Raw genomic sequence first — 24,991 nt, 5'->3', positions numbered from 1 at the left:
TCTTGAAAGCACAGAGGCGGAAAGGGATCTTGGAGTCATTATTGACTCCAAGATGAACATGAGCCGCCAATGCCAGACCGCAGCCAGCAAGGCCAGCCAGACCTTGTCATGCATCCAAAGTTGCATCTCAAGCCGGTCCAGAGAGGTGATAATCCCCCTCTATGCGACTTTGGTCGGGCTGCAGTTGAAGTACTGTGTCCAGTACTGGGCACCGCACTTCAAAATGGATGTGGCCAGCCTGGAGAGAGTTCAGAGGAGGGCCACTCACTTGGTGAGAGGGCAGCAGGACAGGCCCTACAAGGAGAGACTGAGGGACCTGAACCTGTTCAGCCTCAGCAAAAGGAGGCTGAGGGGGAACCTGGTGGCCTACAAATTCATCAGGGGAGATAAACAGCAAATAGGTAGAGCCCTTTTCTCCCCAGCACCACCTGGGGTGACAAGGAACAATGGTCATAAGCTGATGGAGAATAGGTTTAGGTTAGAGATCAGAAGGCAATATTTTACAGTTAGGGTGGCCAAAATCTGGAACCAACTTCCCAGGGAAGTGGTCCTCCCCTCTACCTCAGGCATATTCAAGAGGAGGTTGGATGATCACCTGTCTGGGGTCTTGTGAACCCAGCATTCATTCCTGCCTGTGGCAGGGGGGCAGGCTAGATGATCTGTTCAGGTCCCTCCTGACCCTAGCTACTATGAAACTATGAAGGCTGGTCCACTTGAGCGCTACACTAGGTTATACAATTACTCTCACAGAGGGTCACATCTACAGCACTGCAAAGAGCTCCATTTGTATGACTATGGGCTAACAGGTAAAACAAATCTGAACTGCTAATATATATGTCATTCATAGTTGCATATGAGGAACCAAGTATGAAAGCAGGAAGAAGGGCTAACTGAAAGGCAGATGCTGGGCACAATTTTTTTTCTTGTAGGAATTTCGAAATGCTGGGAGAGAATGGCTTACAAAGCAGCAGAGCCCTTAGAGTAAGTAGCTCCTACTGTTTTATGTAAGGCCAATGACAACATTTCAAAGGTGAACTGTTGGGTTTTAGGATAGCTTGATCCCAGCTTCTGGGATTTTTCTCTGCAGAAATATAAGCAAGACTTCAGTGCACAGCACATTATATTCTTTTCAAAACTGGAGAGCTTATTTGGTAAGGTAACCAGATTCACTCTACCTATGTTGTATAAAATTCAGGACCAATGTTCTACTGAACAGCTTACAGGATACTTACTAATATGAACTACAATGGACTTGACTACTTGTATTAATTACAATCACAAAAATATCAAACCCCAACTATTTCCTTTTTTATTTCAATTTGATGCATTCTACCTACCAGCAATCTCTAGGATAATAACTCTACTTACACCACGATCATTGCACTTCTGCTTTACATCACAGCTGTAACCCAGCTGGCTTGCATTAACACATTCAAAGTTTATGCAGGCCTAAAAAAAAATAGGAAATCACTTTCAGAAACAATACTTCAACTAATCCCAATTATTTTATAAACATAATATGTATGAGCAGTAATACTGCAAACAAATATTCAATAACAGGGATGGCTAAAAGACTTCATACATCCTAGCTTTATCATTTAGGATATCACATCTTTCCCAGTTATGAAGATATACTTGGATGCACGTGATTTCATTAAATGATGACATCAAAATATAACTGTTTTGCAGCATTGTTTAATGGCACAACACGCTGTATAATGCAGAGCTAAAAATAACACTTCTGGCATGTCTGTGTACATACATGTATGTTAAGTAGTATGTATTATATTACTGTGTATGTGTATGTGGTTATATGTGACAGAGAGCCATCATGAGGCTGGTTCAATCATTGGCCCGCTCACCTGTCTCATCTGCCACACCTTTGATGTATCTAAGAAGTAGTTGTTTATAAGGCGGGAGGTTGCCCATTTATTGCCCAATGCCAAGGGCGTCATACAGGGCTCCGTACCAACCCTACACCATGTCCCATGCCTCGCAGAGGGTATCACTGTATGGCTCTGGCCTCACACTGGGTCTCACTATATTCCAGACTGACATTCAAACCCTACTCTGGATCCCTCCTACTCAGGCGGCCTAACATCTGCCATCATCCTGGGTTTCAAAACTCCCTAGACTCCTTTCCCTCTCGGAAGTGGTCCCCTCTGGGACCTTTGGCTTTGCAGGCCCTGGTCTTGCCTCTAGGCCAGTCGGGACTCCAGGCCTCTAGCTTCTGGCTGTCCCTCGCGCTGGGCATCCTTGCCCTTTGACCACCATGGTCCTGGCCCCAGCATTGACCAGTCGATTCTCTGGGTACGTTCTTGAGCAGCTAGCCCTCTTTCCCATACAGATCTGCCTTCTCGGGCCCCTCCAAACACTGTTCTCACTCCATGAGCTTGTGGAACACATAGTTTCTCTGGACTCCTCCTGGGCCCTCTGTTCCGCCCTCACTGGGCTCGCTTGCTCACTGCCCCTCACCGGGCCTCTACTCTGGTCAGCCTATGTGCAGTCCTTCAGGCCCCCACACAGACTCTACTCTATGCAGCCTCTGGCTCTAATTCCGCCCCTTCACTTGGGCCTCTGGGCCTTACACCCCATGGGCCTCAGGCCCCACCCTGTGGGCCTTGGCCCTGTGCTTCTCTGTCAGGGTGTGCTCCCCTAGTCTTTCCACTCCCCAGGGTCACCCCCGAGGCAGTGGAGGTGGAGGCTTTCCAGCACCCCATACTTGCCTTTCACTGGGGAGGCACAAGCGTGGCATTTCCTGAGCCACAGGCAGCCCCACCATACCATCCAGCCCTAGCAGTGTGCAATTTCAGGTCATGCTCATGCCCCAGGACCAGGAACCTCCTCATTCCCATAGTTCCTACCCTTGACCTCCAGGTGTTCTGGGAGCAGCAGATCTCCAGTTAGGCAATGCTGTCTCTCTGGCTCCCTAGATGCAACTGCCAGCTCAGCTCCTATGGCCTAGCCTTATACTGAGGCTGCCCTGGCCTTCCTCCAATCCAGGAGCCTGCTTGCGGTCATGTGACCATCTTGTTAAGCCTCACTGCACCTGCTGGCTGCTCCACAGTCTGCTCAAGCCTCTTAAAGTGGCAGGCATCAAAGATGCCCTGCCACAGTATACTACATACACATAGGCACATATTTGTAACTTACACAAAAGTTGCATTAAAAGAATATTAGTTAAGTTGCAGTCAAGTACTTAAAAATTAAGAATGCCAGTTTTTATTTTGTGAGGGGTAAGGATTTTTTAGGGTGATATCTTTTATTGGACCAATGATATAATTAGGATAAAGTCAGACATGCTTTCATATGTAAGATATTCTTTCTCTGGTTGCCTTAGGAAGAATGTCTTACATTCTAAAGCTTGTCTAACTTTATCCCAACTACACAGTTGGTCCAGTAAAAGATATCGCCCTATGAAATCCTTGCCTCACATATAATTTCTGGACCATCACAGCTACACCATTTCTTTGTACTACTGTAACATGAAATATTTGTTTTTGTACAGTCTTATTTCTTGCCCCTTGTGTATTCATCATGTGCTATTTCTACTATTCATTTTTGTAATCTAAACAAAGTTCTCTTAGTGTTGAGTTTGTATAGAATTGTACTGGTAAGTTCTTAGTTCTTTTTGAAGGAAAAAAAAGTAAAATAAAATCTTTTAGGTCCAATCCCACAACAGGCATAAGCAGCTGAGCGTGAACCACGAGGCAACACAGACTGCTACTACACGCATTTTCTACCAGAAAAACATTTCCTATATGAGGGTCTGGATTACTGGGTCTTGAGGTGGCCAGGTGGGGGCAGGAGGCATTAGTTCTCTTCCCCTGACTAGAGGGTACATGAGCTATAAGGCCATGTGTTGGAGATTTGTGGTGGGTACCTTATAATGCAATTAGTTTGAAGGTTATGATCCCACAGGGTTATCAGAAGAAAAAATGAAATGAAATGCAGTGAGGTGCTTTTGAAAGCAAAGGTGTATTAAAGAGAAAACTTTCCATTACATGTGATGTATTCTACAATAACTACTATGACAAATCTTACCTTCCCTTCTCCACATGCAGTTCCTGCATGAACTTGAGCTGGATCAGGGAAATCTGACCCTAGATCAAAGTCAGTAGTCAGACATACCACACCAGTCAAGTTGTTGAAAAGAGTCCAAGCAGGAAGATTTTGTAAACTGTCAGATGTACAGTGAAGTTTGCCACACAAACTGTGTCTGTAATTAATGAATGAAATACAAATGTAACATAATTGGGAGCAATAGAAGCATTACAAAAATATTATGCAGTAAGAACATATCACAGTTTACACTAGTGAGGGCCAAACTTTTTGGCAAGTGTGCCACAAATTAAGCCATACGCTATGCCCCCTTGATCCCCCTCCTTTAGCTGATCTAATGCTCTGTTTCTTGCTCCCTGCTCCATCTGCCCTTTGCTGCCTATCCCTACTCTGACCTGCCATGTACCATATGCAGAAACAGCCTGTACCACAAGATGGCCACCCTTGCTTTACACTATGAGCAAATAATTTTCTCTCGATCGAAGTTTCATATATTCAGAGTTTGTAACAGCATACATTAGTCACATAGAAGATCTTCTTTCTAAATACATATATGTATACCTATATGCCTACCAGAATTCACATAGAAAGCATATATGACAAAGGGTGAGATCAGATGATGTGCATACCAATCATGATTTATGAAATCTCCAGTGAATTACGCAAATCATCTTGAGCGAGTGCAAGCAAGCTCTATACCAGCAGTTCCCAAACTGTGGGTCGCGACCCCAAATGGAGTCACAACATCAATAGATGGGGATGCGGGGGCCTGTGGGTTGGGAGTGAGGGGCCATGCTGAGGAAATGGGGTCATGCTGAGGAAATGAGGCAATAATGGGGTCATGCTGCAGAAAAGTTTGGGAAGCACTGCTCTACACCACAATCATCACTGTGTATTTTCTATATGGCAAATATTTTACAGAAAAAGAAAATTTAAGAAAAAATGCAGATGTTTACATTGTATTACTGGAACTATTTTTCTACCCTCCCAACTGTTAAACCAAGTATCAACAACATGGCCCTCTAAATGGATAACATTCAATCTGTGGTGGGCCAATACAAGGTCACCCTTACACAAGGATGCCTGTACTTTAGAAACATCTAAGATGACCTAAAATAGTTTTGCTTGGACTATCATTACGCAAGTAAGGTTTTTAGGGAATCTACTGGATTACGAGTGCTGTCTCAAAGAAGACTGGATAGCCCATACGACAAAATCACCCATTTCTATGTTACAACGCCCCTGCTGTAGGACTGTACTTTTGCTTGACACAGGAGAGTGATCGCTGGTGACAGAGGAGGAGAGCTATGTATTACTGTAGGGGCCAACATGAAACAAGTTCTATCTAAATTAGAGCAGTTTACAGATCCCTAATGCCATCTATATACCATCTAAGATGAACAATAAAAGCACTATGGCTAAGTACAGACAGCCAAAAAGCCCAAGACTGAATCAATTCAATCTTTGCAGGTTAGTCTAAGCCGCATATATTGAACTGATAAGCAAGTGAACAGACGTTCACTTCTGATTCCGGGAATGCAGCCACATGAGTGTAGTGGCTCAGGGCAGAAGCTGGGCTGCTAGAGGACACCTCCCTGCTCGGCTGGAGCAAATAGCTCGGGCCAAGGCTAGCCTGCCCATCCTGCAAGGGGAGGGCTTGCAGGGAGATGCAAAACATCCTGGGATCCTGGACTATGAGTTGACTTGAACTGGAGGGGTTTTGGGACAGAAGTTCAATAAACTGATTTGATCTAAATCAGTTAAATCTGATACTACATCCATCCAGGTTCATTTTAAACTGGTTTTGGCCATTTTGAAAGCAGTTTATGTGCACTGAACTTCTGTTGTGTTACAGATTTGAGCCAGCTTCTGATCACTTATACTGGTTTATGTGTAATTTCTATCCCTAGTCTATAGGATTATATTGTTTCACAGTGACCCCTTCCAACTGTTTCACCTGTCCATTCTATTCTGCTTTAAGTGAAAGCTAAATCACTGTGGGGCACCTATAAACATGCCAGACACCTGCTCCAATGCATTCTAATTAGAACGTGTTGGACCAGACTCAATTAATTGAGTCTGCTGGAGCATGCTAATTAGCATGCAGCCTCAGCATCACATATATTCAATGTTGCCATGATTCAAAATGGCAGTGGAAGAGCTTTAACTAAAGCTCATTGAATGAGCTTTAGTTAAAGAGCCCCTGCCACCATTTTGAAGTGCAGGGCACTGAATACATGAGACGCTGTGGACACTTAAATTAGCGCAGCTCCCAAGAGCAGCTCTAAGTAAAGTGCCCCCACCCCCACAATAAAGCATGTGTAAAGATGCCTTGTGGTTAACTTTAAACCTAAATGAACTTCCTCATAACTCCACTACAGCAGTATAGGAATAAAGGGACCAACCAGCCCAGAACAGTTTCCTGGAAGAGTCCTGACTTTTAGGGTTGTGTCTTCGAAGACCTTATTAAAACAGGGTGGTCATCCCAAATTTGAAAAAAAAATCATGGATTAGGACTAGGCAGCATTCTGATCAGGGCTTGTATTCACAAACCTTGCAGGCTCTGAAATAGACTAGTTGCTGTCAAATTCATGGTTTCTATCAGCTTTCTGTGGAGCATCATCTGTTATTGGGTGCTGGAATTTGCTTCCTTAAAGTTCATCATTTTAAATGAGAATAGAAAAACCAAAAAGTTACAGCAGATCAGCTAACATTCCCCCAAGCAATTAATCCTCCTGCCACCTCTGGCTCATTTTAGTATTACATGTGTTCACAGTCTGATACACCTTCTTCTACTGTATGTGCCATGGTGAGAGTGTGCGTGCTACAGCAGCCAGGTATATCAGTACTAGACAGCAATGCTACTCCTCAACTGTGTAAAGGAACCAGTTTCAAAGAGAATCTGGCTCAACTTAGAGGAATATTTAACTAAATATTATGTTGTGTTTGGTATTCATTGTCTAAATTGGTTCTAAGAAATAATCAACAACAATTTAAAACAGTGTTTGGGGTTGTTTTAGTGGGCTGCTGATGTATCTGATAACTCAGCTAGGGCCAACATAGTACAATTCAGCATAACTACTCTCTTAACATGCATAAATGAAAGGAAGAAAGTTCATACAATTTATACTTGCTGTTAACTTACTCATCTGGGCATTTTCTATACCGTCCTCCTGACATTCCACAGTTTCCAAATCGGTCTCCCTTAATATTGGCTATTTTAAAACAATCATCAGGTGCTTTTCTTGCCCCTACAAAAACAGCAACAAACATACCTATTATATTATTTTTAAAAAGACATTTAAAAAAAAATCAGAGATATCAGATATCTTTTTAAGGGTATATAGCAAAGCTTATGAGTTGCCTTTTTCTTCTTGATAAGACTTTTGTTACACAGACAAATAATTTAAAATACCTTTTCCATATAAAGATTTACACTGTGAATCAAAATCCTGGCAAACCCCATAATAGCAGTATTCTTTCATGTTGTTACATGGGTATCCATTCATGGTATAGACATCATCTGGACAATATGGGTATGTTCCATTGCAGTGTTCAGGAAGATCACAGAAATCCATTTTTGGTCTGCATTCTACTCCTGCTACCTTAAACTAGAAACAGAATAGGCTGTTACCCACTTTTATTATGCAACAGAAAAAAATTAAACATAAAGGAATAAAACAACCATAGTAGGCTAGGGAAGAAAATACACTCATAATTTTAGGGAAAATAAAATAGCTTTCCATATTAATGCCCACAAAATCTATCACCCTTGTCGGTCTCATGTATTTCACTGATATAGCTTATAATCATGGATAGCACTGATGCAGAATGTCGCACAAGGTAAACAAAAACAATAAATATACAGAGCAGCTTGATCCTGTACTCCTGAGATGATTGCTAATTCACCTAATTTTTCAGCCCAGTAGCAGGAATACAGCTAACAGGGAACCCACAGTTAATACTGCAACTGAAAAACGCACTTATCGCCGTGATTTATCAGAGACAGATTCTTTGCTCATCTGCTCTCTCTTTTCCTTTGCATTGCTGAATATAGTTTTGCACATAGGTTACCAAATCATACACATGTCTAAAGAGAGTGATAGCTGCTTTTCCAAAACAACCCCACAAAAATTCTTCACTTCTCCTTGGTAGCATTCTAAATTAGGTCCATAACTTAACAAAGAGGGGCTTCCTTAGCCTACCCTGCAATTTTCACAGCACAGCCCATCAGCACACTGTGATCCAGACTTAAGTGTGCAGGTTGCAGCTTCACAGCAAGGATTAGTACACTCCTGTAGCAAAGACATGAATTAGAGAAATTATTTTATCTGTCAGTGTAGTCAGGGGTTTTAACATGGTCAGACTAAAGCTGAGTTTTCACTTTTCTGTCTCTGTTTCACTGTCTAAAGTGTATAGTTCCCTGTTCTATTAGAAGCACGCATACAATTCAGGGTGTGTTGTCCTGAAGAAATCATCTGAAAAACTTGTTTATGACTCACTAATGTATAGGGATAAGAGCAAGTAAAGCATCAACCATGTTCCTGTACAGCTCATTTTTGTTTGTGTTGTGATATGGCTTTTAAAAAGGATCAATCTAAAGTTTTTTATTGACAATTCAAAACACTTATCATATTCCTTTTTTCCATTAACAGAACAACATAGGAAAAAGGTTTTTTAATGGCACAAAAAGCCTGGGCAACTGAATATGGGTTATTCCTCCCCTTTTCCATTTGACAGCATACATTGTGATTTCCAGCAACAGTGAATCATTCAGAGATACAAGTCGGAAGTGCTGCACCCTAGACAACAGTGTTGCACAGGGCAGTGTCCATAGCCCAACTGCCACAAGGATAGCTAAGAGAGCAGTGGTGGTGGCTGAGTTGGTGCCCTGGTCACCCCCCACCTTAGCTACACAGCCGGAATCAACAAAACTAACTCCACTGAATCAATCTTCACTCATTTGAAAGAGGATCATTATGAAGACACAATTACATGCAAGAAAGGGGGTGTTACTTAGTTCCTCCTGCTGGAAGAACTTGGTTGTGGTGCCAATAAAAAAAACTATAGCCACTGAATAGATAGCTGTACAAATAGTCTACATTTTTGTAATGGAGTGATTTGCATGCTGGAACTTACACTTGGAACTTACATGTTTTCTGCAATGCAGTAGCCAGTCTCTTAGGTCTCAATTAAACTTTGCATGAAGCCTATTCATAATGACTTCAAGCAGAGTTGGATGCCACCCTTAATGAAAGTGTGATTTTAGTCTTGACCAGCCCAGCCTCTGGCTTCTTTACTATTCATTCCATCCAGGAAGAGCACACACCAACTGCTGAAACATTCTTAGCCTGACGAAGGGTTTTTGAACCCGAAAGCTTGCTTAATAACTATTCTCCAACTATTTGGGTTGGTCTAATAAAAGATATCAAATTCACCCAAGGAACCTTGTCTGCCTGTGTCCTTAGACCAACACGGCCACAACCTACACCCCTGATTTTAGTCTTGCCATTCATCGTTATTTTATTTTTATTATTTCAAAAAAAAAGCTGTCAAGACAATTCCCATATATTAATAAACATGCTGCATATAGAAAAGCTGGTATTGGACCAGGCATTTCCAAATGAATTAAATTACACTACCTCTGGTTTGCCACAATCACATTCTTCATTCTTATCCAATATTTCATTGCCGCAGTTAGGTTCTGTGTATATGTCATTTGGTTTTGGAGGATTTTTAAGGCAGTTTCCTCCACCATTCAGAATCAGATTCTCAAAATCCTTGGCACTACAGGTGCTGAAATTTTGGGATCCACTAGAAAGCATAATATTACCTTGTGATTGATACACATATTTTTCCTAGTATATAACAATGTTAAGCTATTTAATAATTCTTAAAACATAGTAAATTCTATGTATTACTTTTGTCATGTTAATAGATAATGGAGATCATTAATTTATAGATCTGTCTTTTGCATTTGGGGAAAGGAATTTCTGGGAATAAAAGACTGAAAAGGCCCTTAAGAGTCTGAGCTAAATCTCCAGCCATAAGCTCTTTTCTTCCATTCTATTTTTGTCTCTCTTACATGAAACCGTACATTCATAGAGAAGGCAACTGCCTTATGGTAAAAATAACTCTTAATGGTTCAGGGGGGTGATTCTAAGTTAAATTTTCAAAGCTGCTTAAGTGACATAAATGCCTAAATCCTTTTGACTTTTTTAGGCTCCATTTCTATTTGCTCTTTTAGGTCTCCATACAAGGTCCACTTACTAAGATTCTTTGAAATTCAATATTCACTCAGAATGAATATAATCCAGTGGCAATATTTAACAGTGATAAAAATAAGAAAATAATATCAAGGGCTCTTACTTAGCTGTACTGAACATAATGAACGATTGGGGGCATCTTCCATCATCATGCTTCATACCCAGGTTATGCCCAAGTTCATGAGCAACTACCGTCGCATGACCTAACACTTTGTCATGATTCAACTAATAAAGAGAAGAAATGTTGACATTAACAGGAAAATGAAACAAGAAATGAAGAAATCATAAGAAAACATTACACTGACAATACCTCTTTTATTCAAAACGAGTCACTCTACAAATATGATGATGGTGTTCGCTATTGAAAAGAGAAAGCATATCTAGCAAAAGATTACATTTATTTATGTATTGGTTAACTGAGGCCCCCGTTCCGTCACCACTCATCATGCTGAAGAATATCTTACTCTATTGATTTGCTAAGGCTCCTCACAATGTGAAGTACTTCTCAGCATAAATAAGGTTTACAGCACCAGCCCTTATTTTGTTCTTGTTGTTATAGCACTGAACACCTCATTATCTTAAGCGAATTATTGTTAGTCCTGCCTCAAGCTGAGGTAGGGTGAAAGTGGTTAACAGCTTGCCTTGCCCCGTCCCCTGCAACGCACAAGGAGTGAAGCTCTAGTGCACCAAAGGATTTGGGGTACCGGGTATTGAGTATATGAGTCTCTGAGAGTGGTCAAAAAAGCAAATGAGTGTGATGTTGCCTTGCCATCTAAAAGTACTATCTCAGATGTACAGTTTAGAGAACAAGCCTTTTCTAGATCACCTTAAGACAGACACATATAAAAATACAGTTGAAATATGGTTTAAGGTCTATCTGATTTAAGCAGACTGCTGCATGAGGGAGAGGGATCTGGCAAGGGGAATCACAGCCTCACATGCTTCTGTCTGTGCACAGGAAACCCAACATCCTATCATAATAAACCTCTATGCTCCAAACAAAAGGGATAAATAGATCTTCTGTAGAGAGCCCTACATTAGGAACTGAGAAGTGCCGTACTTACAGTGCTGATTGAGCCTCCATGGACCTGAGAACAGATTGCACCTACAAAAGCCATTCCAACAGCTCCACCAAAGGAATCTCTCCCTCTGCAAAATAAGAACAGCACATACGTGCTGTGCTGAGACCACACCAGAATATGTATCCGTTTCTAGTGAAAAGAGTATCAATGACTCTGATCCAAACATTCCAAGATAAACCGTGGTCCTGCCGAGGTCAATGGAAAATTTCTCACAGACTTCAACAGAACTGGGAAGTAAGCTCCTTGATCAGAGAACTGTAAGTGTAGTATATTGGCTAGATATTGTTTCTCAGTTAATTAAAAATTAATTATAAGATTGGAACCAAAGCATGAAGTAAGCATTAAAGTTTCACATACACAGACAATATTACACTTCTGGCAGTCAGAAAACAAGTTTTCTAATGGGCCAAAACTTACATTATGAGATGGCTAGCATCATTTCTCGATCGTTTAAGGAGATCTTTCTCTCTCCAAGAAACAAATCTTTGCAGCACATCTCCAGCTGAACCCTCCATTACTGCTATGCGATTTTTGTCTGACCAGATTTCTATCCCAACCAAGACAATTTGGATGTTTAGTGCACTGTACATCTGAAAATACACCATAGTTACTGTGCATACATGCCAATGAGTTTAAAATGGGTTATGAACAATGATAACACAATTAGCAGTTCAGTATTCTGATAACTGAAACAATAGAAATGTAAGAAGCAATTAATTTAATCAGTTAGTGCTCAGTGCAAGTCAGGCAAAATCTTGCCACCTTTATTTAGTCACAATCTATATGGTCATGAGTAGGAGTTTTAATTGAGTAACAACTGCATAAATGAAGGTTCTCTTTATTAATGGAGATTCATAGATATATTCTTGTAGCCCCTTGATACTGGGCTTTAAAATCCCTATATGATGCCAAAGAAGAATTCTCTCAGCACAAGCCCTAGCTCAGTCTGTTTAGCTATTCTCCAAGGAGGTCTTGCACACCCTAGTCACAGAGGATAAGACTGAGGTAAGAGGAAAGTGTCAGAGTTGGGCTAAAATTGCTCCTCCCTATCCGCAAGCCCTGTGTCCTGCCTATCAGAGGTCAGTCTCCACGTAAATTAAATGTTTTAAATTAATTACATATCTATGTCTTATGTTTTATAACATCCAACTAAAATACAAACCCAGACCACAGTAATATAACAATGACTTGCATTTCTTCTGTAAAACATGATAAAGCAGACAACTGAATGTTGAGGTGATAGAACTGACCTACCCCGTCAATATAATTAATCAGCTCAACTACTTCCTTTTGCACAGCTGTAGCACTGGACAACTTCTGCAAGTACTGTAAAATTCAATATCAGGATGTCAGAGAGAGTAAATAAATAAATACATTTAATATGATTTTGTATTATAGAAAAAATATTACTCTGTTGTTATCCACAACGACAAAGAGTTCCACATAGTTTTTCTGTGGCAATGCAGATCGCTTTTTCTGCAAGTCAGAAACATACAATTGGTTATTTTAACCACTAGTTAGTCAATATTTTTGTTACTATTTTTATTGCCAAGTTATTGCATATATTGATAAGGTGATGACCCCCACTGTATCTTAATGGCAATCTCAATAGTCAGTTTTTCTGAGCTTTAAACTTTAACTCTGCAGTTAAGTACTTCAGATGCAGCCAAACTCAAAGGATGGTCTCTTACTGTCACCTTTATGTCCACTTTCCCTTCCAATTTCATGACTAGCTGGGGCCATATTTCCCCTCTGGTACATCTTAAATCAGCTTCAAAGATTGTTTTAAATCAGACTTAACAGCAACAGTCTCTACAGTATCTGCTTTTCCTTATCTGAGGATTCCCAGAGCCCAAATGTGTTCTACCTGTGCTGGGGTCCCTGAAATGGGTTAGACTGCTTGACAGACATACCTATGTCACTTGAAATGACTCTACACTAGTAATAAACACCAGAAAGTCAGCTAAAATGGCTCTTCTGACCATCTAAGCAGCCCCAAGGAATGTTCAGGTCCAAAAGAGAAACACAGAATCTTACCCTAAGAAGCTTTTCACTACTAAAATTTGCATGTGAAATTTCTGAATGCAGGAGAAAATTCTTCACATGTATTTCATGGTGCAGGTTGTCATTGGGCACACCACACAGGAAAGAGGTTTGCTGAGCATGTTCTAACTGATAAAACATATGTTCAAATGTAGCTGATCCATCAAGTGGCTCTATTCCATACCATTTGTCACCAACATAGAGGATTCCCCTAAAAACATAAAGGCGTGATGACTTATCCAACAGAACCTCCCCCACTTTTAAAGGTACAAGTAGCTGAATAAGCAACAGTTGCATATTTCATAACTATGACAGTCTTAATATTGTGTTAAAAAGATGTGTACACTGTTGCCTTGCATTCTTTTTATGTAAAACAGTTTCTCAAGAGGCAAAATGGGACTTGTTGTTTTAAATAATAGATCACCTACTAGTGTATAGCCTGAAATCAAGCATTTAGAAAGCCTGAGAATTACTAAGTTAATAAGAGGCTAGCATGTAGAACAGCTGCAGAGCTGCTCCAAAAAATACTATTCCAGTTTAGTAACATATGCTTTACACACCCATTTTGTGAGGATAGTGGATGGTTGGAACAGGCCTGTAACAGATTTTTCGCCCTTCCCTTTCTTTCAAGTGCTTAGTGCCCTCTTTTCTGTAACTATGTGAGGCAAGCACACCCTTGGGGTATGTACCACAAATGTGATGTGTACCAGATCTAGTCTCACCTCACCTTTGTGGGCTGTTCTACCTTCCAGTGGAACACTACCTATGGATGTTCGTTTCCAGTGGTCCTAGAAATCATCCCAGGAAAGGGAACAGTAGAGGCATTCAACATGCAGCTGCCCCCTCTCCCCTGCTTTCTGTGCCTTCCCCAGACCAAGAATCAGTCTGGAGTAGTGCAGCAAAGCCCCCTACTACTTCCAACACAAGTGACCCCTAGACTGGGAGCCAGTGGGGAGCAGGTATTACTGCAGAATGGGGCAAATGATATAATACCTTAAAATGCCCATGCCGTGAGGAGCTTCTTGCCTGTGCAGCACTACAAAGATGGTGCCTGCAGCCTCTCCTGGAGTGGAGCGAACAGTGGGCCAAAGCCCTCATCCTGTTCTCCAGACCAGGAAGTCCCTGGTCTGGGGAAGGGGTGGAGAGCATTGCCTCACTGCTCCCCTCCCATACCAGTCTGGGAGAGGAGAGGAGCAACAGTACAAACCGCGAGTCCTGGTCAGCTTCTGCTGTTTCCTTCCCCTCCTGGACTAAACCAGGAAGGCAGCATACATATGATCATTCTTGTGAGAGAAACTGTCTTACAAGTGAGATCTTCCAATGTGACCCCTGGAAGATCGCACATAAGGGGCATGTTTCTCCTAGAAGAAACTGAATGAACACATACTCATATGCTTGTCATTTCTACTGGGAGAATGGCGATTCTCCTGGTAGAAATCTAATGCCTATACATGGTCTCTGCTGCACATGATTCATTTGCAACAGCCTCAGTGCAACATTTTGTGCTACTTGCCACACAATGCAGCACTGTATGCTGTGAGCTCTAGGGTGAAATTTCCAAAACCTGCTCACCACTGAATTAAATGCAAACAGTTAGGCTAGTACTAAGTGCTTCTATGAAATCTCAACCCCTGCCCTTGAAAACCAGGTCTGTAGAACTGTATGAGCTACACTCTGGGCATGTATAGATCTATTAATTCTTATATAAACGGAAAGTATGAGCAACAATAAATTGCCCTGATGTCCAGCCAATAATACACTGAAAAGCAAAAGCAAACAATAATACCTAAGGCCATCACATGTGCTAAGGGCTAGCATAGACTCAGCAACTCCTTCAACAACACCACGATAATAACAGTGTGTCTGAAACATAATGAAACCACATAATTAACAATATAACAAACCTATTATTTGTACAATATTTCATTTTATTGAGGCTAGAGATTACCTTACCCTGCAATAGTCCCAGTTTTTTTCATGGGATTATTCTTGGAGGACAGCACTTAAAATAAATAGGATTTGGTCCTTTCTTACTCAATGGGCATGTCTACATGAGACACTTTACTGCCCAGTAGACTAATCTACTTCACTGTAAAGCATCACTGTCTACATGTGTGCACTATTTACTGCACAGTAAATTAGTCTACTGTCCAGTTAGCTACTACCTGTAAATATAGGTAGTAAACTAACTGCGCAGTAGATACTGCATAGTAACACTTTTGTAGACACAGATTGGGAGAAAATTTGCCTCCAGTCAGCCCCAACAGCAGGGGACCACAGGGGATGGGGAACTCCCCTGGCCTTGGCATTGCGTAGATCCTGGATTCTGGGATGGGATAGCTCTCTGCCCCTCTCTCCCCCACACAGCTTTGCTTAGCTCCTGGCTCCCCATAGAAGCCAGGAGCTGAGCAGTGCTGGGACTGGGGAGTTCTCTGCTTTCCTGCCAGCTGGGGGCTGACTGGGAGCTGCCCCAGAAGCAGGACAGCTCCTAGCCAGCCCCAACCTGCATTGGGAAGCCCTCCTGGGCATGGGCCAGGAAAGCTCTGCAGCAGCAGCTGTCTCCTGACCCCATACACATCAGGACCCCTCCCAATGTTCACAGGGCCAGGAGATAGCTGCTGCTGCAGCTGGCAGAACTCTGCTGGCCCTGTGCACATCAAGACCAGCCCTCATGCTCCCTGCCAGCCCCCCAGGGGAGCCTGGAGCTCCCCCTGGTTGCTACAGGGGCCAGAGCAGGATAGGAGCAGATTTGCTCCCAGGGAAGCTTACTAACATAGGTGCTGACTCCATGGGTGCTCTGGGGCTCAAGCATGCATCAAACAACATTAGCGGGTGCTCACCACCCATGGATCTAAGCTTGCAGGTGTTTTAAAAAAGCATTTTACTGGAAGAAGTGGCACGTTACTTCAACCCGGCTCTGCAGCATCTGTAAAGATCTGGTACTTCAGTGGGGTTTTTTAGCGCTTTCTGCTAAAGCTGATTCAATTCAATAAAAGTCAAGTGTTACTTATTTTGGGGTTTGTTTGTTTTTTTTATGTCTGGAAGCACCCACCAGCAAAAAATAAAGTCAGCACCTATGCGTAATGAGCAGTATTTTGCTGGGCAGTAAGCCTTTATAACATTAATAGCACATGTATTTGATATTTTGGTCATGCACACTACATAATGGCAATATAACCAACTAGCCTAGAGTCAGTTTAAATTTACAGGACATTCATTTTATACATTTCTCAAAACAGAGGTTTACGCAGATATTGTATCATCATAAATAGCCGTGGGTTAGGCCTCTTGAGATTTCAGATTTTATCCAGATATGCAGCATTATATATTTTATCCATTAGTGAGAGGTGTATAAAGAGTCACATATTCTAAAAGAGGAGTGATCAAGGAGATCTCTACGCGATCCTAATTCTAAGAAAGCTATTGTTCTTCCTTAGGTTTCCTTTGTACACCTTACATTTTTGTTTTGTTTTTGGTGCTCAAACTCAAGCAGCTTTCACTTCTCTGTGAGGAAAGATAAACTACAACCAGAATGAATGTTTGCATATTTTTAGTCTTCGTTCAAAATGTATTTCAAGGTATACACATCCTTGTTGTGGCACTCAGCTTTGACACACTTCTGGTCTGACCTTTGATAACATTAACTCTTGTCCCTTGTGACAAGGAAAGAGAATTTAACACAGAATAGAAATTTAATAAGTACAGTACCTTGATTTTTGAGTGGGTAGCCTCCAACTGCCCGTTTTTGCTATACGTATTTAACACAAAGTCTTCGCTAACAAGCTTTCTGGAAACACAAATAAACTTTTACTGCTTTAAAAGCCTTTAAAAAAAATACTTAAAATATTTTAGGAAAATATTTTGCTAATATATTAAGTACCCAAGCAGGATACGTGGCAAAGGACAGGATTATGCATTAGGGCTATGCGAAACAGCACCGTTTCGCTTCGACTTCTGTTTCTACGGAACAGTGTTTCATTTTGAGTTTAGTTCTGTTTCAAAGGCACTGTTCCATTTCATTTCATCGAAACAGTTTTGATGTTTTGTCACTGTTTTGACATTTTGTCCGGGCTATAATGTGGAAGCATGAAACTGGAGGAGGAACAGCCTCACACCCAGGGGAGGAGTTCGGCAGAGCCCCGCAACCCAGGCAGGAGGCTGCTGCTGCCACCTGGGACTGGCCCTGGGAACTGAGCCAGTGGAGGGAGGGATAGCGCAGCCCTGGCGCTGTGCTCCGCTATCCCACACTGGGCTCAGTTTCACAGAGCTGCCGGTGGCTGGGAACCGAGCCAGGTGGAGGTAAAGCGCAGCCCTGGGCTGCGCCCCACCTCCCTCCACCAGGCTGCAAGCCTCTGGGAACCCACCCCAGTGGAGGTGGGAAAAACGCAGCCCCCAGGCTGCACCCCATCCACCTCCACCAGGCTACAAGCCACTGGGTTCCCCTACTCGGTGGAGGCTGGGTTCCCAGCGGCTTGCACCCTGGTGGAGGGAGGAGGGATGCAGCCCCAGGGCCTGCGCTCTGCCTCCCTCCACCGGGCTCAGCGCCCAGCAGCTCACAGCCCCATGGAACTGAGCCCAGTGGCAGGAGGTAGAATGCAGCCCTGGCTCCATCCCACCTCCTGCCACCGGGTTGAGCTCCATGGGGCTGGTGGGGCTGGTGGAGCTGGTGGAGCAGCCTGGCGGCGGGAGGCGGGCTGAACTGGTGCTGCACTCCAGTTGGCTCTGCCAGCCCCAGGGAGTACAGCCCAGCAGTGGGGAGAGCCAGGGCTGCGCTCCCCACCAGGCTAAGCCACATGGGGCTGTGCGGAGTCGCTCAGAGCACAGCCCTGGCTCTCCCCTGCCTCCCACCACCTGGCTGCTGCTTCAAAACTTACCGTGTCTCGTTTTGAGGCTGTTTTGAAGCCCTCTGTTTCATTTTTGATTTCACTGTTTTGAGCTTGAAATGAGTCGAAACAGCGTCAAAACAAAACAGCCGGTGAAATTTTGCACAGCCCCACTATGCATCATTCAGAGAATAATTTACCTTTAAAAAGGATTTTTTGGTAAAAATATACAGCCATCTTTTTGTTTTTACTTTATGCATTATTTAAGTTATTGGCTGAATGGCTGGACTGTTAGAGAATATTTGGGGTATATAATAGCAAAATTAGACAAATCCTTTGAAATAAAAGGGGAAGGTTGGTTAACAAAATGTATTTCAAGGTATACATATCCTTGTTGTGGCACTCAGCTTTGACAGACTTTTGGCCTGGCCTTTGATAACATTAACTCTTGTCCCTTGTGGTAAAGGGAGAGAATCCCACTGCTTCGTTAATTTACATTTTGCAGAAAGGAAATTTTGAAATATATATTTTTTTACATAACAGTGGTCCTAATGAAAAATTTATCAGAATTTATTTTTAAGGAAAACAAGAAACATTTTTCAACATTTTTTTTACATTTTCAAGGCAGCACCAATATACAATATTTATTCATTTTCATTATATTCTATTCCTTCATTATACTCACTTTAATTCTCTCTCATACTATTCTAAATGGCCTACTCCAGAGGTTCCCAAACTCTTTCTCAGTGTGTACTCCCTTCCAGATTTACCAGCATACAGTTTATATTTTAACCCCTTAAATGCCAGTCACTATTAAAATGAAAATTAAAACCACCATTATGCAATTGCTCCCGCATACCGCCTAGAGATGTCTTGCATATCACAAGGGGTACATGTACAACATTTTGGGAACCCCTGGCCTCCTCCAAGCCACCTTCAGTACAAAACAGAATCATTAGTCAGTACCAGGTAAAATAAAAAATTGAAACATGGCTTAATCCATCATGTAACCTACTTATTTTTCTTTAGTTCTAGGATGTATGTTCCATTTTCAGTTTGAACTGAATAAGAAAGATTGTCATCTGAATGTTCCTAAAAGCAAAATAAAACAGAAATATCGCTTGGTCATTTAGTTTTCCACCAAAGCATAAATTTCATATTTTCTAAAACTTCAGATCTCACTATTACTACTACATAGGTGTGGGTGCATCTTGACTGTGTCTTCATGCATGTTTCCTGTGGAGTTGCCTAATTACCTCTGCAGTAAACATCTTGACATCTATACATGTGGCCCTATTAGGCCTCAGAAAACTAATGAACTCTGCATCAGGTTAGTACTTCTAAATACAAGTATTATCCTGCTGCTGAGTTTTTTCATGCCCAGCAATGCACACTGATCTGGCTGGCTAGGGCATGAAGGTGCTTCAGTGCAGAGGCTGCCTGCCAGCTAGCCCTGCACTGTAGCACCTTGTGCCCCAGCCAGTCCCTCCGCAGCATGTTGAGCCAGGTCAGCTGGTAGGCTGACCCCTGGGACCCTCTGCCAGCTGGGGCTGCTCCGACCTGGCTCAATGTGCTACAGTCCCGGGAGCACGTGTAAACAAGACACCAAGGAGCAATAAACTCCAGTGTGATATGCACAGGTTTATTGCTGCACATTAATATGCACATGTAGATGCACCCAGTTTGAGTTATTCTTACAATGTCATGTTTTCTATATTCCAAACCATGGCAGCATTCTTTGTCTTACTTTTTGTTGAAATGTTAAATATTGTTCAGCTAGGAAAACTTCATACAAATAAATAATAAAACAACTGGAAAGTAAGCTTCACAAGAAATTAGATATCTTTGGTAAGCCAGATGTATGGAAAAGTTGTGCTAGTAAAAGGAAACAGAACATAACTATTAGCATCAAACCCAGGCTACCAATATACAGTTATATACTCTGAAGAACGGATGCCCCTACTTTTATCTTGGTCAGATAATGGAAAAATTAAACCTGGAACAGTAAACAGCCAGGTTTGGCTCTTTGGAAGGTGTTATATATTTAACTATGACAGAATGGCTTCTGGCATCCGTATACAAATCAACAAATGAACAATACTCAGATGATTATTATTTCAAAAGTTATTTTGTTAAACTGGTTAATAGTTTCTTTATCGGTACATCTGCATCACCTTGGTAACATTCCAATTCTAAGGTAGGTGGAGACTGCCTAGCTAGCTCAGCCGTCCGTTAATATTTCTTAGACATTCAGGGTCAAATCCCACCCATCTTACTCATTTAGCCCCACTGCATTAAAGGTGACTGTTTGTGTTAGACAAGCAGTTTGGCCTTTAGCATTGATAAAAGGCACTAGTGGAAATCCTTTGTTTAACCATCAAACAGGAACAGTTTGGAAAATGTCAGTTCAAAGTTTCCATCACTTGCTTAACCTGACCAAAACACTTGTAGGCATGTTGTGTGTTATTGAGATCACCAACAGGACTGTTTTGAAGCTGATTCCTTGGCATGACAGAATTTACAAATAAGAAGTGTGACAAGAGGTATCAGAATGATAATTCAAATGATTCTGTACTGAAGAGTCTATGCTTTCACAGACATTACCATTAATGTTGCGCTATAGTATATATATGAAAGTCATCAAAAGGAAAGTCTGGATGGAGAAACAAACCTCAGGGAAATGTGTATTACGTTTCTCCCTACCCATCAAATGCTGAGGGATGATGATTTCAAATGCAGAAACGCTTGACATCTGACGGGAAAGTGCACCTAAAAACAAAATTCAAAATCTTTAAATTAACAGAAAGGGTAAATTATGCACAAATCTTTCAGATACACAACGGCACCTGCAAAAAATTAGTTTTCATCAGAGGCAAATTATCTTTAGGAAAAGAAAGGATAGTCTCATGGTTAAGGCCATAGTAAAGTTGGTGGTAAACACAGTAAAATTTCTGAGTAGTTGACTTTGTAACCTTAGTACTTTTTAACATAGGAACTTCTATTTAAAAAGCAATGTTAAAAACATTGTATATAGAAACGTCATCATCTAGAAGCATTTTGCATGCATCCGCCTCCCCCCCCCACCAAATAAAACAACAATTGGGTTATGTGCTTTAGATTCATTGCAAACAGAGTTCGTAGTATTATAATGCAGCTCTCTTGTCTGGCCCCTGAAGTGGATGAAGACACATATTTCAGTTATGAGTTGTAGAGCTATTTCCTAGGACAGCAAAGGAATGCTGAGGCTCAGGAATGATGAGTGAGGCTACAGATTAGTCACAGCAGTCACAGGGGTCACCATGAATCCCAAAAAACTCTGTGATTTATAAAGAACCCTGCTACTCCCATGGTAGTGGGAGGGACAGAGCTTGCACAAGAACAGGAAATAGGTAATTCAACTATTGGTCTGTAGGAAAGAATGGGGGCATTGCAGTTTCTGTGATGTGGCACTTCCAACTGGAGTAATATAGTCAGCACTGTAGGCAGGCAGCAAGTCACCTTGGTCAACTTTCTATGAACTTCCCTCCTTCCCTTCAAACATTTCTGCCATAAAACCTACTAAAAATGACAGTGACAGCCATGTTACAGGAGTGTAGGTAGTAGCCACGTTGGTCTAAGGGCATAGGCAGACAAGGTTCTTTGGGGAAATCTGATATCTTTTATTAGACCAACTAAAAATGTCCCTAAATTTTTAGTGGATCTAATAAAAGATATCAGATTTCCCCAAAGAACCTTGTCTGCCTATGACAGACATGTAACTTTAACAAAGGTGTCCATTCTATCACTAATGAGGACAAGTGCCAAAGCCCTCTGTCCCTGCCCCACCCCCTACCACTTTGTCCTTAGCCTAGCATGCTCAATGAAGACAACACAGATAATTTAGCTACCCAGATCTAACAAATCTTTACAGAGCATGTGAAAATGCTGATTTTTTTTGGAGATATGTATAATTTAGGCAGATTTTAAAAAAAGGAAAACCATTTTTTTCCTGGTATCAGGGTGATCTGTCCCAGCCAAATGTCAATACCTTCACTGAAAGTATGGGGATAATAGAACTTCTCAATAGAACAGTTCTAAGGATTGCTTTTCCTAACATGGGCAAAATAATGATTTTTCCCCCTAATCTCATTCTCAGAAATAGCATGGAAAATGTCAGACCAAATGGTTTAAATCTGCAAAATAACAGACACCTGAAAACAAGGTCTTACAATGGAAAGCGTTACCAATTTTTGGGACAATGCATCACAGCTTGCATTGCTGTGATTTTGCCTTTTTGTCGTCAATGGGTACAGCACCAGAACAGAAAGCAATGTATGAAACAGGAGAATACGAATGCTAGACGTTCCTTCACCCTGAATCTGTGCTGAATTTTCCTTTCAGCTGTGTAGTTACAATCATTACACCTCCGTTTCTAATTGAATATGTGCATTTTTCCTAACTGAATACAGTATGTGTATTGTTTCTCTACCGGTTAATGGGTCTCTGTGATTATCCAAGTGATTAGCAATCCAAATTATGGTTGCACATGCAGAACATTTTAACCACATTACATGTTATAATCTAAATATTAATATTATTGACACTCTCAGTTGAGACCAGACTCGATCTGCTACTGTTATGACAGTAGATGATACTACCTGCAGCTTTCAACGCCGAGAGCTAGGTGGCAGGAAATAAACAAGCAACATCTATGGTGCTGAAAGCTTTGGGTGGAGGAGAAATCTAGAGGGGGGTAGTAGTCCTTAACCCTGGTGAAGAAAATGACACCAAAAGGCAGATGCCATGGCAGGATGGACTGGTTTCTCCAGCCTTGGTTGGCAACCAGTCTAGGAGTGGAGTCCCGAAAGGCAGACAGATTGAAGATCTTCTTCGTACCGGCAGCTCCTGCAGCCAAGCTGGCTCCAAATGTACTGGCTTCTGCCTTTCCTTTGGGATCAACCAGATGGCTGAGAGGGGAACATTGATACTATGGGTAACTCAAGTGTCTCTATATCAACTGCCCAGGCCATTGCAGACAAAGTGGACTGGAGAGGATACCCCATCTTTGCTACTTGCATGGGTACAACACAGAAGGGGGCAGTCACAGGTTATAAGCTCAACTCAACTGGAATAGAGTAGAGCGCCATGGGTCACCTTCATCGGAGGGAGGCATCAATTGTGTTCCACCAGTCAGCTACCACCTGCCTTAAGATGGATAGCCCCCAGCCAGTAAGGTGCTGACCCACCATGGTGCGTCTGCCTCATTTGGTGAGCAGGGCTAGACCAAAAATTGAAAAACAGCTGGCAAGTGAAGTACCAGGCAACAAGAAAAGAAACTTTAAAACCTTTCAGCTGGGAAGCTGGAATGTCAGGACCATGTGTCCTGGCATGAATGACAATTTATAAATGATGGACAGTGTCTGGAAGATTGATCGGGAGCTGCAAAAACCTAACATTGACAGTGCATCCTTGCAAGAGGCAAGATTGGGCAACTCAGGCTCTATTCATGAGGCAACTACACCTTTTTCTGGGAAGGCAGGAGCACAGAAGTTACTTGCCTACATGGGGTCGGATTCGCAGTCTGCAACAGGTTGGTCAAAACCATCGAGACCCCCCTGGAACACCAGATTGCATCATCTCACTCTGACTACAGTCAACTGATGGTTTTGTTAACATCATTAGCGCCTATGCACCAACTTTACAGGCAAGTTTAGATGATAAAGATAACTTCTACACAGCACAAAAGTCCAAAGAAGTGCCTTGACTTTCAAATGACCTTTGAGCTAGCTGTGTCTATGAAAGCAACAACTGCAAATGCTGAAGGAACTTGGAGTGGACTAAGAGCAGTCATACAGGAAACATCCACAGAAGTATTTGGGAAAAAGAAATTATCAAATAAAGATTGATTTGAAGCACACTTGGAAGAGATGCTACCACTTGTTGAGGCCAAGAACACAGCCTACCTAAAAGACCATCAGAATCCAATAGAAAGTTTCAAGGCTAAGCTAAAGCATGCCAGGGCAATGGTACAGAAAACAGCCAGACAGAGCAAATCAGTACTGGAGTGAACTGTGTCGAGAGATACAGTTTGTCTCAGACACATGAAACCTGTGAGTTATATATGACAGCCTGAAGAAAGCCCTTGGCTCAACCGTCGCTAAAGTCATCCCACCTCAAGTCTTGAGATAGCAAAGTAAAAATCACTAATAAGAACAAGCAGATGTCACACTGGACCGAATATTTGTTAGAGCTTCGTTTCCATGAAACAGACATTTCAGAAGAGGTAGTGGATCAACTTCCAACTCTAAGAGTACTGGTACAGCTAGACAAAGAACCTACAGCTGAAGAATTTAGCAAGGCCACAGACTCTTTAGCAAGCAGAAAAGCACCAGGGGAGGATGGCATCCCAACTGAGGTCCTCAAGTGTGGGAAGGCTATCCTGCTACCACATCTTCATCAACTCCAAGTGTGCTGCTTTAAGGAAGGTTAAGTACCCTAGGACATCTTTGATGCTAACATCATCACTCTGTACAAAAACAAGGGAGACAAGGGTGACTGCAACTGTCTCGGACGGCCAGGGCCGACTCGAGTTACGCTCGTACGTCAGGGCGGGCTGGTGAATGGAGAGGCAGACACAACTTATTGGTTGCAAAAACTTTACTCACGCCGCTTGCAATCACGACGCAGGTGGTCCGGTCGTCGGAACAACCACACGAGTTGCTCCAGCTGGCAGGGC

At 42.1% G+C, this 24,991-nt stretch overlaps 1 protein-coding gene across 1 annotated transcript in view; it reads right to left on the bottom strand.

The window, feature by feature from the left end:
* The window catches only part of LOC102369047 (disintegrin and metalloproteinase domain-containing protein 9-like), a 43,913-nt gene that overhangs the window by 13,700 nt on the left and 5,222 nt on the right, over positions 1-24,991 (bottom strand). The window contains exons 2-17 of the mRNA XM_025205886.1: positions 20,948-21,045; positions 19,292-19,368; positions 17,162-17,240; positions 15,240-15,316; positions 13,448-13,664; positions 12,821-12,886; positions 12,665-12,736; positions 11,828-12,000; positions 11,393-11,477; positions 10,432-10,553; positions 9,705-9,876; positions 8,268-8,357; positions 7,478-7,673; positions 7,208-7,313; positions 4,045-4,219; positions 1,369-1,449 (exon numbers count right to left, since the gene is read on the bottom strand). Coding sequence (XP_025061671.1) covers positions 1,369-1,449; positions 4,045-4,219; positions 7,208-7,313; positions 7,478-7,673; positions 8,268-8,357; positions 9,705-9,876; positions 10,432-10,553; positions 11,393-11,477; positions 11,828-12,000; positions 12,665-12,736; positions 12,821-12,886; positions 13,448-13,664; positions 15,240-15,316; positions 17,162-17,240; positions 19,292-19,368; positions 20,948-21,045 — 1,886 coding nt within the window. The remainder of the gene's footprint in view (positions 1-1,368; positions 1,450-4,044; positions 4,220-7,207; positions 7,314-7,477; positions 7,674-8,267; positions 8,358-9,704; positions 9,877-10,431; positions 10,554-11,392; positions 11,478-11,827; positions 12,001-12,664; positions 12,737-12,820; positions 12,887-13,447; positions 13,665-15,239; positions 15,317-17,161; positions 17,241-19,291; positions 19,369-20,947; positions 21,046-24,991) is intronic.

This window comes from Alligator sinensis, unplaced genomic scaffold (assembly GCF_000455745.1).
Source record: "Alligator sinensis unplaced genomic scaffold, ASM45574v1 scaffold28_1, whole genome shotgun sequence".
NCBI lineage: Eukaryota > Metazoa > Chordata > Crocodylia > Alligatoridae > Alligator > Alligator sinensis.
This window is presented reverse-complemented; position numbering and strand designations above follow the sequence as displayed.